The 15,507-nt window shown below is 47.7% G+C and overlaps 1 protein-coding gene across 2 annotated transcripts in view; it reads left to right on the forward strand.

Annotated features, from left to right (window-relative positions):
• The first annotated feature begins 285 nt into the window (after positions 1-285).
• Positions 286-15,507, forward strand: part of Prkcz (protein kinase C zeta) — a 145,783-nt gene continuing 130,561 nt past the window's right edge. The window contains exons 1-4 of one of the 2 annotated variants that reach the window (XM_004657725.2): positions 286-479; positions 7,073-7,194; positions 9,536-9,625; positions 10,786-10,836. In XM_004657725.2, coding sequence (XP_004657782.1) covers positions 409-479; positions 7,073-7,194; positions 9,536-9,625; positions 10,786-10,836 — 334 coding nt within the window. In that variant the 5' untranslated portion in view covers positions 286-408. The remainder of the gene's footprint in view (positions 480-7,072; positions 7,195-9,535; positions 9,626-10,785; positions 10,837-15,507) is intronic. The other variant, XM_045149682.1, reaches the window with a different exon arrangement.

Consider the following 15,507-nt stretch of genomic DNA (forward strand, 5'->3'; position numbering starts at 1 on the left):
CTCCCCGTGCATGCCATTGGGCTGCGGCCGCGCGTTCCCCAGAGGATTGGCTCAGGTAGCGGCCACGCCTCATTCTCATTGGTCACAGGTGCCACGGCCGGGTCTGTCCGCCTCGTCGATTGGTCGTTCAGTCAGCCATGTTTAGACGCCCCCCCCCCACATCACATCTCCGCCCTCCAGCTCTCGGCGGCCGCGCCCACCCCGCCCCTCCCTCAACCCAAGTTTAGCAGAGTTGGCCCGGCGGGCGCTGTCGGTCCCGCGCAGCGCGCTCCCTTCCGCGTTCCGTGTTCCGTCGTCTGCTTCACCTGACATCCCCCGGCCCGCCTCTGGCGGAGGGAGGGGGGGGCCCCAGCACCATGGCCCTAGCGCCCCAGGCGCAACACTGACGGCGGCTGGCCGGAGCGCGCCATGCCCAGCAGGACGTACGCCAAGATGGACGGGAGTGGCGGCCGTGTCCGTCTGAAGGCGCACTTCGGCGGGTGAGCGCGCGGACCCCGGGCAGGGCAGAGCTGGGCAGAGCCCGGGCGCCGTCGCGAGCTCCGGGCGGCCGCTTACGGGACGGGGGAGGGGAGGGAAGGCAAGGTAGTGACGCGGCGCTCCGCTGCCCTTGATCGTCACCCGCGGGAAACTGCGCGCCTGCTGGGCAGGCTCAGTCCGTGGCGTCGCTGCGCGCTCCTCGCCCTGGTCACGGATGGTTAGGGACACCGAGGAAACAAACCTATAAGAACTAAAAGTTTCCATCAGATGGTGAAAACTTATGGTGCGTTTCTCTCTCCGCCCACCACATCCCCCCCCCCAAAATCAGGATTAAGTGGCTCACGCCTTTAATCCCAGAAGACTCGGGAGGCTGATGTGGGAGGATCGCTTTGAGTTCAAGGCCAACCTAGACTACAAAGTGAGTTCCTTAAAGGAAGGAAGAAGGGAGAAAGAAGGAAGGAAATAAGTGTAAGATGGGTGTGGTGGCACAGGATTGTAATGCCCGTACTGTAGAGCAAAGGCAGGAGGATTGCTGTGAGTTCTAGGCCTGCCTGGGCTACACAGTGTGTCCTAGGTCAGCTGGGGCTAGAGTGAGACCCTGCCCCTAAAAACAAAACAAAACACAAAAAAACACAAGGGGGTGGATATCGAGAAATAGAGGGTTTTAGTTTAAGAAAAATCTTTGAGCTCGTGGGAAGGTGTACCCATGAGCGCCTGCAATGGTGAGAACAGAGTGGCCCTGTCACGTCTTGGGGACACTTGAGACACTTGTTTTGCGTGACAGCAGTGTTTCTTTTTTTAAGATCTCCAAAAAGAATACAGCCCTGTTCTGTCTTTGAGGATTGGACAGATGGAATCCTCCATCATTTTGCTGGAGGCCTGCTTTGGTGCTTGTCCTGGCTGTGTCCTCTAGATTGTGCCTGCCTTGCTATGAAATGGGGCCATCATTAGGTGTCATTGCTGGTGCCCTGAGCAGGTGGGGGTGGAGACTTTGGAGGCCAGTCCGCCCAGCAACAGCTGGAGGATCACAGGGTCCCGCCCCTCAGTTGTTGACCTCGGTAGTGGAAGACTAGCACTTTGTTTCTTCCACCTATGTTTTGTCTCCAGAAACCCGACCTGAGACCTGGGTACTCCCAGGTCAAAGGTCAACAGTCAAGGGTCACTACTGCTGCAGTGGGGAGGGAAGGGGTTGGAATGCTTGCCCAGCGGGTGAAATGGGCTCTCAGCATTCCTTGGGGTTTTGCAAAGTGCTCCTCTGCTAGCCACCCAGGCTACTCAAGCAAGTGGCTGTCATTTTCTGAGGTGGTTTTCTGCTTGAGCAGAAGGAAGTTTGACCTTAGGGACTTCCTGGCCCCACAGTTTGTCATGGAAACTTTCCAACTAGTTCTCCAGCACTCTGGCCCCATGCTTGGTGGCCCTGGAGTCAGGGTGGGGTTTGTAATAAAACCAAAAGGTAGGGGGATTTGCCTGATGGGGTGTCTGGTAATGAGCTTCACCCAAAGAGGTCAGGTCCAAAGCGCTGCCTTCAGCCTGGAGTGTAGCTGGCAAAAGGGAAAGCTGTGCTGTGGCTACAGGCCCTGGGTGCATCCACCTTTCACATTTTGTGTTGAGCCTGACAAATCGCAGATACTGCAATCACCTTTCCAGCATGAAATTCCCAAGCTGAGCAACACATGGTCAGGGTTGGTCCTTATTGTAGCAAGTCATACCCTGAGGGCTTCGAGTGGTTGGGCACTGCACCCTCTGTTCAGCCTTCCCCCCACGGTCAGTTCAGCTATCACTTGGGGACCATGAACAGTGTCCTCAATCCCAGGCTTGGCTACTTGCCTGCTTCTCTCTTGTTTTGGCCCTTGGGGATCGCTTTGGTTACCAGCAGTGTAATTCAACCTGTTGACTTTAGTTTCCCTGGCTGGTAAAATGGAATCCCCCCCCACACACCTCTTCCTCTTCCTTTCCCTACCCTTTTCTCTCTCCCATTCTCCACCCCTTCCTGCTCCCTTTTTCCCCTCCCTACTCTTCCCCTCCCCTCCCTTCCCCTCTCCCTCCTCACTCCCTCTGTTCTCCCTTCCCAGAAGGGACTTTTTTCCAGCACTCCTCTCCATTTTTCCTTGTCTGACTACCTGAGTGTGTGTGTGGGGGGGCTTGCAGACCCTAGGTAAGCGACATGGGAAAGTGTCTGCAGAGATCCACCCTCAGCTATGAAAGCTGTGGGACAGGATGAAGTTCTATCCCAGAAGGCAATGGTCTAGGGTGAGATGCTGCTGCTTTGAGAGAGGTGGCAGAGCCACAGCTCAGGGTCAAACACTGTCCTTAGGAAGGGTGGTTTGGGAGCTGGGAAGATGGCTCAGAGGTTAAAGGCACTTGCTTTCAAATCCTGATGGTCCATGCTCGACTTCCCAGTGCCAGATGCACAAGGTGGCACATGTTTGGAGTTCATTTGCAGTGGAAGAAGCCCTTGGCATGCCCATTCTCTTCCTTCTCTGCTTGCTAAAAGACTAATAAAAATATTAAAAAAAAAAAAAGAAAAGAAAACCTGGATATGGTGGGCACATGACTTTAATTTCAGCACTTGGGAGGCAGAGGTAGGAGGATCGCTGGAGAGTTCTAGGCCACACTGAGATTACAGCCTGCTACAGTGAGACCTTACCTCGGAAACAAACAAAACAAAACAAAGCAAGCCAGGCATGGTGGTGCATTCCTTTAATCCCAGCAGAGGGAGGAGGATTGTTATGAGTTGGAGGCCACCTTGAGACTACACAGTGAATTCCAGGTTATCCTGGGCTAGAGTGAGTTCCTACCTCAAAAAACAAAAAGAAAAAAGAAAAGCGAGGGTGATTTGATGCCCATCTGCCCTCCTGTTATCCCCCAGGCCTTCTCAAGTTCAAGATCAGAGCCCCTCCTACCCACACCCCCAGTAGTCACTCATATCTGAGGGGTTCCAGGTAACACAGGGGTCATAGATGAGCCTGGTTTAAAGAGTATGCTTCCAGGCTGAGGTGCCAGCTTTTCTGAGACTGTGGACATCCAAACTGGTGGCTCTTCTCTCTTGACCAGGTTCTTAAAAAGTTTTTTTTTTCTTTATTTGAGAGAGAGAGAACAGGTGCACTAGAGCCTCCAGCCATTGCAAATGAATGCCAGATGCATGTGCCCCCCTTGTGCATCTGGCTTACTTGGGTACGGGAGAATCAAACCTGAGTCCTTAGGCTTTGCAGGCAAGTACCTTAACCGCTAAGCCATCTCTCCAGGTGCTTGTTACAAACTGTAGTGTTGGAAGACATGCTGTGGTCCTTGGAGACCTAGGATCAGGGAGGAGTAGTCCGTCCATGCTGGTGCTGCCTCCAGGGTTGATGCCTAGAGCCATCTCCTAAGCTAGTATGTGACCAGGGTGGTGGTTCAGTCTGAAGTGCCACTTCCAAAGCTCTGGGGTCTCATGGGAACTTACCCCGTCCTCCAGACACTCAGAGGGGCAGAGGATAGCTTTCAGTAGGAAGGAGGAAGAGAGAGGTCAAGGACAGGAGGATTCTTAGTGTGCTGCATAGTACGGGCACTTAAGCAGAGTGACCCCAGGTGACAAGTGCCTGGAAACTTGGTCTATGAAGTCCTCTCCCTTTAGCCTGTCTGCCTAAGTTTCCTTATCTGCCATTATTCTACAGACTGTGGTGAATACAAGCTGGGTAAGTTTCTATGCAGTATGTAGAGTCTAGGGCAGGTACTAGATGGCCAGTTCTGGTAGGAAGGAGTGAGAAGCTGGGGGTTTCTCTCCCTCACCCCCAGGGTTGGGGAGACTGAAGTTACCAGCTGATGTGCTGGGGAGTGGTAAATGCTAGGTCCTTGTTACTCTGAATTTTGTCAGGGGCAAAGGCTTTGTATACAGAAGCTTGTTAGACCCAATTCATACAGCCTGGTGGGGAGCCAGGGGGTCAGCAACCACCTCAACCTGTTTTTTTTTTCTCAATTTTTATTAACATTTGCCATGATTATAAAAAGTATCCCATGGTAATACCCTCCCTCCCACCTGCACTTTCTCCTTTGAAATTCCATTCTCCATCATATCCCCTCCCCATCTCATTCAGTCTCTCTTTTATTTTATTTTTTTTTAATTTTTTTGTTTATTTTTTATTTATTTATTTGAGAGCGACAGACATAGAGAGAAAGACAGATAGAGGGAGAGAGAGAGAATGGGTGCGCCAGGGCCTCCAGCCACTGCAAATGAACTCCAGACGCGTGCGCCCCCTTGTGCATCTGGCTAACGTGGGACCTGGGGAACCGAGCCTCGAACCAGGGTCCTTAGGCTTCACAGGCAAGCACTTAACCGCTAAGCCATCTCTCCAGCCCCTCTCTTTTATTTTGATGTCATGGTCTTTTCCTCCTCTTATGATGGTCTTGTGTAGGTAGTGTCAGGCACTATGAGGTCATGGATATCCAGGCCATTTTATGTCTGGAGGGAGCATGCTGTACAGAGACCTACCCTTCCTTTGGCTCTTACATGCTTTCCACCACCTCTTCCGCATTAGACCCTGAGCCTTTGAAGGTGTGATCGAGATGTTACTCAGTACTCCAGTCACTTCTTTCTAGCATTATGATACCTTCTGAGTCATCTCAAAGTCACTGCCATCTGAAAAGAGATTCTCTACCCAAAGTGAGAGTAGCATTAATATAAGGGTATAAATATTAAGAGAAGTGCTTATTGGGCAGTTTGATAAGCATAGTATATACATTTTTCCAGACATCAGCAAATATTACACCCCTAGGGCTCATGACTACCCCTGTTTTAAGTTTTCAGTATCAGGGATGTGTTTTCTCCCATGGAGTGGGCCTCCAGTCCAATTAGAGGGAAGTTGGTTTCCACCATGACAGACCTGCCACTATTGCACCTGTTGGCTCATTTGGGCTGGCTGGCCAGTTATAAGGCTTGCAGTGTCCACTACAACCTGTATTTTTTAAAAACATTTATTTAATTTATTTATTTATTTTAATGTTTTCATTTATTTTTATTTATTTATTTGAGAGCGACAGACAAAAAGGCAGAGAAAGGGCTGGAGAGATGGCTTAGCGGTTAAGCACTTGCCTGTGAAGCCTAAGGACCCCGGTTCGAGGCTCGGTTCCCCAGGTCCCACGTTAGCCAGATGCACAAGGGGGCACACACGTCTGGAGTTCATTTGCAGAGGCTGGAAGCCCTGGCGCGCCCATTCTCTCTCTCTCCCTCTATCTGTCTTTCTCTCTGTGTCTGTTGTTCTCAAATAAATAAATAAAAAATTTGAAAAAAAAGGCAGAAAAAGAGAGAAAGGGAGGGAGAAAGAGAGAATGGGTATGCCAGGGTTTCAAGCCACTGCAAATGAACTCCAGATGCGTGCGTCCTCTTGTGCATCTGGCTAACGTGGGTCCTGGGGAATCGAGCCTCGAACCAGGGTCCTGAGGCTTCACAGGCAAGCGTTAAACTGCTAAGCCATTTCTCTAGCCCTATTTTATTTATTTGTTAGTTGGGGGGGGGGGAGAATGGGCATGCCAGGACCTCCAGCCACTGCAAACAAACTCCAGACACATGCACCACCATGTGCATCTGGCTTACATGGGACTTGGGTCTTTAGGCTTCGCAGGCATATAACATAATAGCTAAGCCATCTCTCCAGCCCTCAACCTGTATTTTTGTCTCAGAGGTTTTTGGTTTTCCCTCTGCAAGCCCTTCACGGGGGGTATCAGACACGGGTAGATTTTCACTGCAACTTCAAGTAAATTCAGCAAGAGTGTGGTTCTTGCTTAGAGTTTCCATGGAAATGCGTTGGTTCTGAGGCTCTATTCCTCTGCCTGTCAGTCTTCTGGGGGCAGGTGAGGTTTCTCCTTTGCCATTGAAGGGCTATCTTGGGGCAGCTATGAACCCTTGAGCCATAACCTACTACAGAGGCTCAGTTCTTGTTTTGGGGTAAAAAGATAAAAGGCAGTGACATTCTGTGACTTGATTTTCTAAAAATTATCCCTGGAATTATTTCACAGATGCACTTGGGTCAAAGTGGGTCAAGTCATCCCTTCAGGGCTTAAAAAAAGCTGCTTTGATTACTGAATTATTAAATTCTCCCCATATCATTTTCCTGGGTGACATGTCCTTGTTTGTAGCTTCAAGGTTTAAGGGAAGGCTTGATGGTCATGTTTTACCTTAATTAAACCAATGGGTGTGAACTGATCCTGCCATTGCAGTTGCCTAGCCTCTACCAGGGGGTGCCATTTGATGTTTTGACCTATTTTTTGTTTGTTTGTTTGTTTTGGGGTAGTGTCTCTGTCTAGCTCAAACTGACCTGGAACTCTACTATGTAGTCTCGGGCTGGTCTTGAATTTACAGCGATCCTCTGCCTCCTAAGTGCTGGGATTAAAGATGTGTGCCACCATCCCAGGCTAACCTGGTTTTTTATAGAGCCTTGGGGATCATTTTTAAAAACTGGTCAGTAGTTCCTATTTCATGTTTGTGGATGTCTGTTATATTATGTTGGGGAAGATTTTAATTTTATTTATCTAATCAGTAACTTGGACAATTAATAAGCAGTGTTTAGTCTAATTTAAATGTGACTTTGGTTACAGATATCCCTGTCCTCTTTGTTTCCAGGGACATCCTGATCACGAGTGTGGATGCCTCAACAACCTTTGAGGAGCTGTGTGAGGAAGTGCGGGATATGTGTGGCCTACACCAGCAGCACCCTCTCACTCTCAAGTGGGTGGACAGTGAAGGTAGCCTCAGTCCTGTGCTGGTCAAACTGAGTTTCACTGGGCTTTGCCAAAGCAGCCTCCATCCTCTCCTACAAGATGTCAAGCTGTGTAAACTGAACTTAGTACAACCAACATTTCCCCAGTATGGACACCTACAAATGCATAATTGGGAACTGCATTTGGGCCTGACAGAGTAACATTAAATGCCTGACAGAAGGGTGGGTCCCTTCTAGTGGATTCTAGTCTCAAGTACAGGGAGAGGTTGTGTGGGCCTCCTAGGTGCTCACTTTGAGCAGGTCCTTATCCCTTGCCTAACCTTCCTTTTTTCCTGGGCTTTTCTGGCAGCTGATTTTGGAATGAATAGCTGTTTATTTCCCTAGCCAAGCCCAGAGGCCAAGTATAGCTCTGAGGCATCCATTCTACCTTCCCCTCTCCTCTCTACCTTCTCTCCTCTCTTCCTTCTTTTTCTTATTTTCTTGAGGTAGGACTTTGCTCTAACCCAGGCTGACCTGGAATTTACTGTATAATCTCTGGGTGGCCTCAAACTCACAGCAATCCTCCTACCTCTGTCTCCAGAGTGCTGGGATGAAAGGTGTGTGCCACCATGTCTGTCAAGGAGAGAGAATGGGCACACCAGGGCCTCTAGCCACTGCAAACAAACTCCAAACACGTGTGCCACTTTGTGAATCTGGCTTTATGTGGGTACTGGGGAATCAGACTCAGCTCATTAGGCTTTGCAGGCAAGCGCCTTAACTGCTGAGCCATCTCTCCAGCCCTCCTCTCTTCCTTTCTACTTCTTCCTTTCCTGTCTGTCCATTTTCTCTTATCTCTGTTTCTTCTTCTCTGTATCTTCCCCCCCATTCTTTCTCCGTCAGACCCACATCTAGAAAATGGGGATGGGTGGGGTGGGGAGAGATTGGAGAGATGGCTCAGCAATTAAAGGCACTTGTCTGCAAAGCCTGATGGCCTGGGTTTGATTCCCCAGTACCCATGTAAAGCCAGTTGCACAAAGTGGCACATGCATTTGGAAGTTGTTTACAAGGGCAAGAGGCCCTGGTGTGCCTATACTCACTTTCTTTCTTTTTTTTTTTATTTTTTTTTTTGGTTTTTTGAGGTAGGGTCTCACTCTGGTCCAGGCTGACCTGGAATTAACTCTGTAGTCTCAGGGTGGCCTTGAACTCATGGTGATCCTCCTACCTCTGCCTCCCGAGTGCTGGGATTAAAGGAGTGTGCTACCATGCCCGGCTCCCATACTCACTTTCATTTATTTATTTATTTTGCCTACTCACTCTCTTTCTGTCTGCTTCTTTCTCTTGATCTCAAATAAAAAAATATTTTTAAAAAATTTGAAATAAAAGAGAATGGGCTGTAGAGACTGCTTAGTGGCTAAGGTGCTTACCTTCAAAGCCTAAGGACCCAGGTTCGATTCCCCAGTACCCACGTAAGCCAGATGCCAATGTGGTATATGTTTCTGGAGTTCATTTGCAGTGGCCAGAAGCTCTGGTACACCCATTCTTTCTCTCTCTCTTAAGTAAATAAATTAATAAATCAAATACTTTTTTTAGAAAAAGAAAATGGGGATGGGATAGGATATGATCAAGAGGAACTCCTTTGCCTTTAGGACTGACTGCAGCCATCTGTTGAAGACTGGGCAGATTATGACTGTATACATTTTTTGTTAAATTTTTTTTTTGGTGGTGGTGTTTTGAGCTAGGGTCTTGCTCTAGCCCAGGCTGACTTGGAATTCACTATGTAGTCTCAGGTTGGCCTTGAAATCATGGCAGTTCTTCTACCCCTACCTCCTAAGTGCTGGGATTAAAGGCATGTGCCACAATGCCCAACATTACATTTTTTTATATTTATTTATTTATTTGATTGAGCGAATGGACACTCCAGGGTCTCCAGCCATTACAAACTCCAGATGCATGCGCCACCTTGTACATATGGCTTATGTGAGTCTGGAGACTCAAACCTGGGTCCTTTAGCTTTGCAGGCAAGTGCCTTAACCACTAAGCCATCTCTCCAGCTCCGACTCTATATTTTTCTTTTTGTTCAGCCTAGAGGGTAGGGACTTCTCCTGCTACATGGGCCACCTTGGAGAAGGTTCTTGACTTTTCTTGCTGCCCAAAAGCTTTTGAAGCTCCCAGGGATACAAGTTAACACTGCTTCCTTCTGAAGATTGATGAACCACTCACTGGTCTGGATGGCTGGTCTGTGGTCTCTCAATCCTGCTGTGTACAGATCATAGATAGCGAGACTTTGCTCTACAAACATGAGTCAATGTGCTATGTGAGCACCATTTCAGACTACTTTGCCTTCAGACCTTGGAGCCTCAGTGGTTTATCTTGCTACCCCCTACCAGGTGACCCTTGCACCGTGTCCTCACAAATGGAACTGGAGGAGGCCTTCCGCCTCGCCTGTCAGCACAGGGATGAAGTGCTCATCATTCACGGTGAGTGATTGTGGGTGGGCTTTTCAACCTGCCCATGTGGTCTATGAAGATAGGTGGCCCCAGGGAACCCTCATCAACCATGGACATCTTTGACAGAACACCTGAGAATTAGCCATATGGAGGGATTAACATTTTCCATGATTATAAAATATATCCCATGATAATTCCCTCCCCCCCACCCCCACACTTTCCCATTTCTTTTTTTTTTTATAAATGGAAGTTTATTTTTTATTTTTATTTTTAATTTTTATTTATTTATTTGAGAGCGACAGACACAGAGAGAAAGACAGATAGAGGGAGAGAGAGAGAATGGGCGTGCCAGGGCTTCCAGCCTCTGCAAACGAACTCCAGACGTGTGCGCCCCCTTGTGCATCTGGCTAACGTGGGACCTGGGGAACCGAGCCTGGAACCGGGGTCCTTAGGCTTCACAGGCAAGCGCTTAACCGCTAAGCCATCTCTCCAGCCCACACTTTCCCATTTCTTTTATGTACTTTTAAAAGTCAACTTTAACTGGGCCTGGTATGACCCCAGCTACTCAGTAGACTGAGGCAGTAGGATCAAATATTAAAGGCCAGCCTAGCAAGAGGTCTGGGGCTGTAGTTTACTGATAGAGTGCCTGCCTACCATTCCCAAATCCCTAGGTTCAGTCCTCATTTTTTAAGTGTTTATTTTTATTTATTTATTTGAAAGAGAGAGAGAATGGGTACACCAGGCCCTCTAGCCACTGCAAACATATTCCAGATGTATGTGCCCCCTTGTGCATCTGGCTTATGTGGGTTCTGGAGAATCAAACCTGGATTCTTTGGCTTTGCAGGCAAATGCCTTAACCGCTAAACCATCACTCCAGCCCCTCAGTTGGTGTAATTACCATCCTCTCTAGTTTCTGCATTAATTTATTAATGCAAAGAACTAATTTTCCTCTGACAATTCTGCTGTCTAGAAACCATTGGTTGCCTGTTCCCCTAAAGTCTTACAAATAAGGTTTGACACATGGAGGTGCTTATGTTTTTTAGGTTCTGCCCTAAAAAATATCTCCCGAGAGCAGGTCCTCATGAACCCTGTGGTGAGCCCTTTGACCTGTTCAGGGAAAGGCTTTCCCTAAAGAAAAGAGTTAACAGCACAGGGGACACTAATCCTCTTATTTATTTCTTTCTGTCTAGTTTTCCCGAGCATCCCTGAGCAGCCAGGCATGCCTTGTCCCGGAGAAGACAGTGAGTGCTCAGTTGAATTTCTTTTAACATGTCCTGCATGTTATGGCTGAAACAGCTGATCATCATGCCAGGGAAATGGGCGGGTGCCATATGTGAAGCAGGGCTTAGGGGCCCAGGGACATTTGCCCGGGTGAGGAGTATGACCTCAGCTTGAGTTGCTGTTACCATCTTGGGGACGGTTTTCATGTTGGCTGGTGCCCGTCATTGTTTTCTGTGGGTTTGGCTAACATTTCATCAGGGAGGAGCTGACTTGGTCATTTGGTGGCATGATGAAAGGTTCAAGAGGTGCCCTGATTTGTTCTCAGGAGGAAAAGACCCAGGCAGGCTAGGAAACTTGGACACTGCACTAATACATCTGCTCTAGTGTAAGCCACCCCAGGCCTGATCTGCCCTCTCTCCATCTTGTGCTGCCCTATTTATTTTCTTGTTGAGTCTCTTGGTGGGAGATAAGGGAACCAGGTTCCAGGAGCAGTGAGTTCCAAAGGGAGCTTCTATTCTTGTCTTTGACTGTGTCTCACAAGCAGTGTTGAGAAGGCCCCTGGGGTGAGAGCTTTTGGGGCAGTTGAACAGTGAGGGAGAAAAGCCCAAGGCTGCATAGGCTGACATAGTTGGCACAGCAGGTGCTTGGCCCACCTGGGACTGTGGGGTGAGAGGATCAAGGGAGAATATCAGTAAGGTGGGGTATGGAGGTTGTGCCTGGAGAGGCTCTTGACAGGCTGGGTGAGTACTGAGCCTGTGAGAGGGTAGTCTCCTGCAGAAGCCCCAGGCAGCCTGTAGAGGCCACAGAGCAGATGGCTGGCATGTTGTGTTTTGTAGTCCTTGTTACCTATAGGACTATGAGGTTTCTTGTGTTAGTGCTACATGCTGTTCCAGAACTTTTTGCCTTTGGGATGTCCATGCCGCCCCAAGAGAGGGACTTGTCACACAACAGTGTGTCTTTATGAGTACATAAAAGAATAAAATAGAGCAGGGCATGGAGGCATACCTTTAATCCCAGAATTCAGGAGGCAGAGGTAGGAGGATCTCTTTGAGTTCAAGGCCAGCCTGCGACTACACAGTGAGTTCCAGGTCAGTCTGAGCTACAGTGGGACCCTACCTTGAAAAAATCACCCCCCTCCCCAAAAAAAGAGTAAAATAAGTTAAGGTAAACACCTGGGAGAGAAGATGAGGTTGTCTTGTCACCACACTCCTCAGCCTTCATACTGCTGATCGGTAGCTGGCAGGAGCTTCAGATAGTATCTGTCTGCTACCTAAATGTCTTTATGACCATGGTGACAAGACTGTTCATTTGCCCCATTTTGTGCCAGGAGTGTCTCCAGATAGACCTGTTCACACAGGGCAGTGGAGCAGCCAGCTGCATTTGTGCACCTGTCTCAGCCTGTCCCAGAGGCTCAGACTCAAGTATTCTCCTTTCCCTGTGTGGATGCTGTAGTGATAACTCTGAGTTGGTGGGGCTCTTGAAATGTTGGAAGGGTCATAGGATGCCTGAAGGGTTGGGATCTCTGCTGGAGGGTAGGATTGGGTGTGAGATAGAGTAAGTCCATGTTACCTTGTGTGCATGCAGAGAATGTGGCTGATCCTTGAGAACTGACCTGAGCACATGAGTAGGTCCTTGATAGTGTGGCTCTGAGGCTGAGATGACCACTCAGTTTGTCAGAACATTCCATAAATCTTTTGCTTAGTAGGTCATAGGCTAGGTATTGGGCAGGATCCTTGGGTAGTTGAGAGGAGAAAGTTTCTTCCTGCTTTTGCATCCGTCTGTCTTGTCTGCTGATGACAGCTTGGCTGGATGGTTCACTGGGGTGTAGGATGGCCTTCATTCCCCTGGTATGTATGATATGATAGTACCCTCAGATGGGTTTTCCCAGGCTTTACACTTTGATGTTATGTTCTCCTCAGGTTAGTGCCCATCTTAGAGACAGGAAAACCCTGTTGTGGTCAGTGGGACCACCATGGGAACTGTGTGTCTGTGGTACCTGCAAGAGTTGGCCTGGGAGATGTAAATGGCTAGGGTGGCCTCCTTGAGCCTTAGCAGGGTCACAAGCTATACTGGTAGATATATCAGAGGCAGATGAAAACTTGAAAATGTGGAGCTGAGGATAAAGCCCTGGCTGTGCACTGTGAATACCTGAGTTCAGACCCCCAGAACCCAGGGAAAAGTTGGATGCTATGGTGGGCATCTGCAATCCTGGCATGCCTATGGTTAAAAGGAAGGTAGAGACAGCAGAGTGTGCTGGAAGCTCACAGACCAACTGGTCTGGCAAATGGAGCAGTGAACAATGAAAGACCCTTCTCTCCAACAAGGTGGAAGGTGAGGATTGACATCCAAAAGTTGTCCTCTAATTGCCACATGTATACTGTGGCACTTGTGTGTTCCTAGTCACATGCACAAGAACACATGCACCAAAAAGGAAAGAAGTGAAAATTTTGCAGGATGTGGTTACAATACAGGTGATTTGGGGAGTATATAGCTGGGAGGGTCACATTATGCTGACTGGCCTGCCCCTTGAGCACCTGGCACCAGTCACAATCTTTTTGGCCTTTATGCGTTTTCTCTTAACTCTAAAGAATCTAACATTTACTGTTTCTATCACTTTGTTGAACAGCTCAGTAGCATTTAGTGTTCATTGCTCAGCTGCCACCAGCTCTGCCCCTATCTAGAATGAGTCCCATGACCTTAGCAGTCACTCTGCTTCCCCTCCACCTGTTAGTCAGTAGTCTGTTCTTGGCTTCTGTGGGTTTTGCTTGTTTTGGTCATTTCATATAACGAGGATCTCACACTACATGGTCTCACATCTGGTTTCTTTCACTCAGCAACACCTCAGGGTTCTATACTGTAGCATGTGTCACTACCTTATTCCTTTAGTTTTATAATTATTAAAATTTTTGAAGAATATATATAACTAAATTTATCACTTGACTTCTTTTTTTTTCTTTTTTTGAGACAAGGTCTCACTGTGTGCCAAGGCTGCCCTCACGCTTCTGCTTGAGCCTTCTGAGAAGCCAGGACCGCAGACTGTAGTGCTACCCCTGTGTCCTTTGCCTATGTTTGAATCTGCCTGTTTGTTGTGAGTGTTAAAAGTTCCGTGTACAAGCCGGGCGTTGTGGCGCACGCCTTTAATCCCAGCACTCGGGAGGCAGAGGTAGGAGGATTGCCATGAGTTCAAGGCCACCCTGAGATGACAGAGTTAATTCCAGGTCAGCCTGGACCAGAGTGAGACCCTACCTCAAAAAGCAAAAACAAAACAAACAAAAAAAGAAGTTCTGTGTACATTTTGGATCTTAATCTCTTATTGAACATGGATATGCAAATACTTTATATGTAGCTAGGCGTGGTGGCGCACGTCTTTAATCCCAGCACTCAGGAGGCAGAGGTAGGAGGATCGCTGTGAGTTCAAGGCCACCCTGAGACTCCATAGTGAATTCCAGGTCAGCCTGAGTTAGAGTGAGACCCTACCTCAGAAAAAAACAAAAAACAAACAAAAAAAAAAAAACAACTTTATTTGTATGTGTAGCTTTCTTTGTTGAATGAGCCTTATGTTTAAAATATTTTATTTATTTACTTGAGAGAGAGGGAGAAAGAGGCATGTAGAGAGAGAATGGATACACCAGAGCCTTCAGCCGCTGCACACAAACTACAAAGGCATGTGCCTCCTTGTGCATCTGGCTTAAGTGGGTATTGGGCAATCAAATCTGGGTCCTTGGGCTTTGTAGGCAAGTGCCTTAACCACTAAGCCATCTCTCCAGCCCTGAATAAGCCTTTTAACATACAGTTTTTACATTTTCTTAAAGTCTTACTGTTGCAGTCAGGTTGCCATCGCTGGCAGAAATCACCTGACCAAGAGCAGCTTGTGGGAAAAAGGGTTATTTTGGAACAGTGGCATGAGCAGGGAGTGGACATCACCTCCTGGCCAACATCAGGTAGACAACAGGAACAGGAGAGTGTGCTAGACACTGGCAAGAGGACATTGGTTATAATACGAATAAGCCTACCCCCAACAATACGCTGCCTCCAGAAGGGGTTAATTCCCAAATCTCCCATCAGCTGGGAACCTAGCATTCAGAACACTTAAGTTTATAGGGGACACCTTAATCAGCCACCACATTACACCCCTGGTCCCCATAAGCTGATGTAAAATATAATGCATTCAGTCTAACTTTAAAAGTTCCTATAGTTTTTTTTTTGTTTTGTTTTGTTTTTAACAAAGAATTTTTTTTTTAATTTTTATTAACATTTTCCATGATTATAAAATATATCCCATGGTAATTCCCTCCCTCCCCACCCCCACACTTTCCCGTTTGAAATTCCATTCTCCATCATATTACCTCCCCATTACAATCATTGTAATTACATATATACAATATCAACCTATTAAGTAGCCTCCTCCCTTCCTTTCTCCACCCTTTATGTCTCCTTTTCAACTTACTGGCCTCTGCTACTAAGTATTTTCATTCTCACGCAGAAGCCCAGTCATCTGTAGCTAGGATCCACATATGAGAGAGAACATGTGGCGCTTGGCTTTCTGGGCCTGGGTTACCTGACTTAGTATAATACTTTCCAGGTCCATCCATTTTTCTGCAAATTTCATAACTTCATTTTTCTTTACCGCTGAGTAGAACTCCATTGTATAAATGTACCACATCTTCATTATCCACTCATCTGTTGAGGGA

This window comes from Jaculus jaculus, chromosome 5 (assembly GCF_020740685.1).
Source record: "Jaculus jaculus isolate mJacJac1 chromosome 5, mJacJac1.mat.Y.cur, whole genome shotgun sequence".
NCBI classification, from domain to species: Eukaryota; Metazoa; Chordata; class Mammalia; order Rodentia; family Dipodidae; genus Jaculus; species Jaculus jaculus.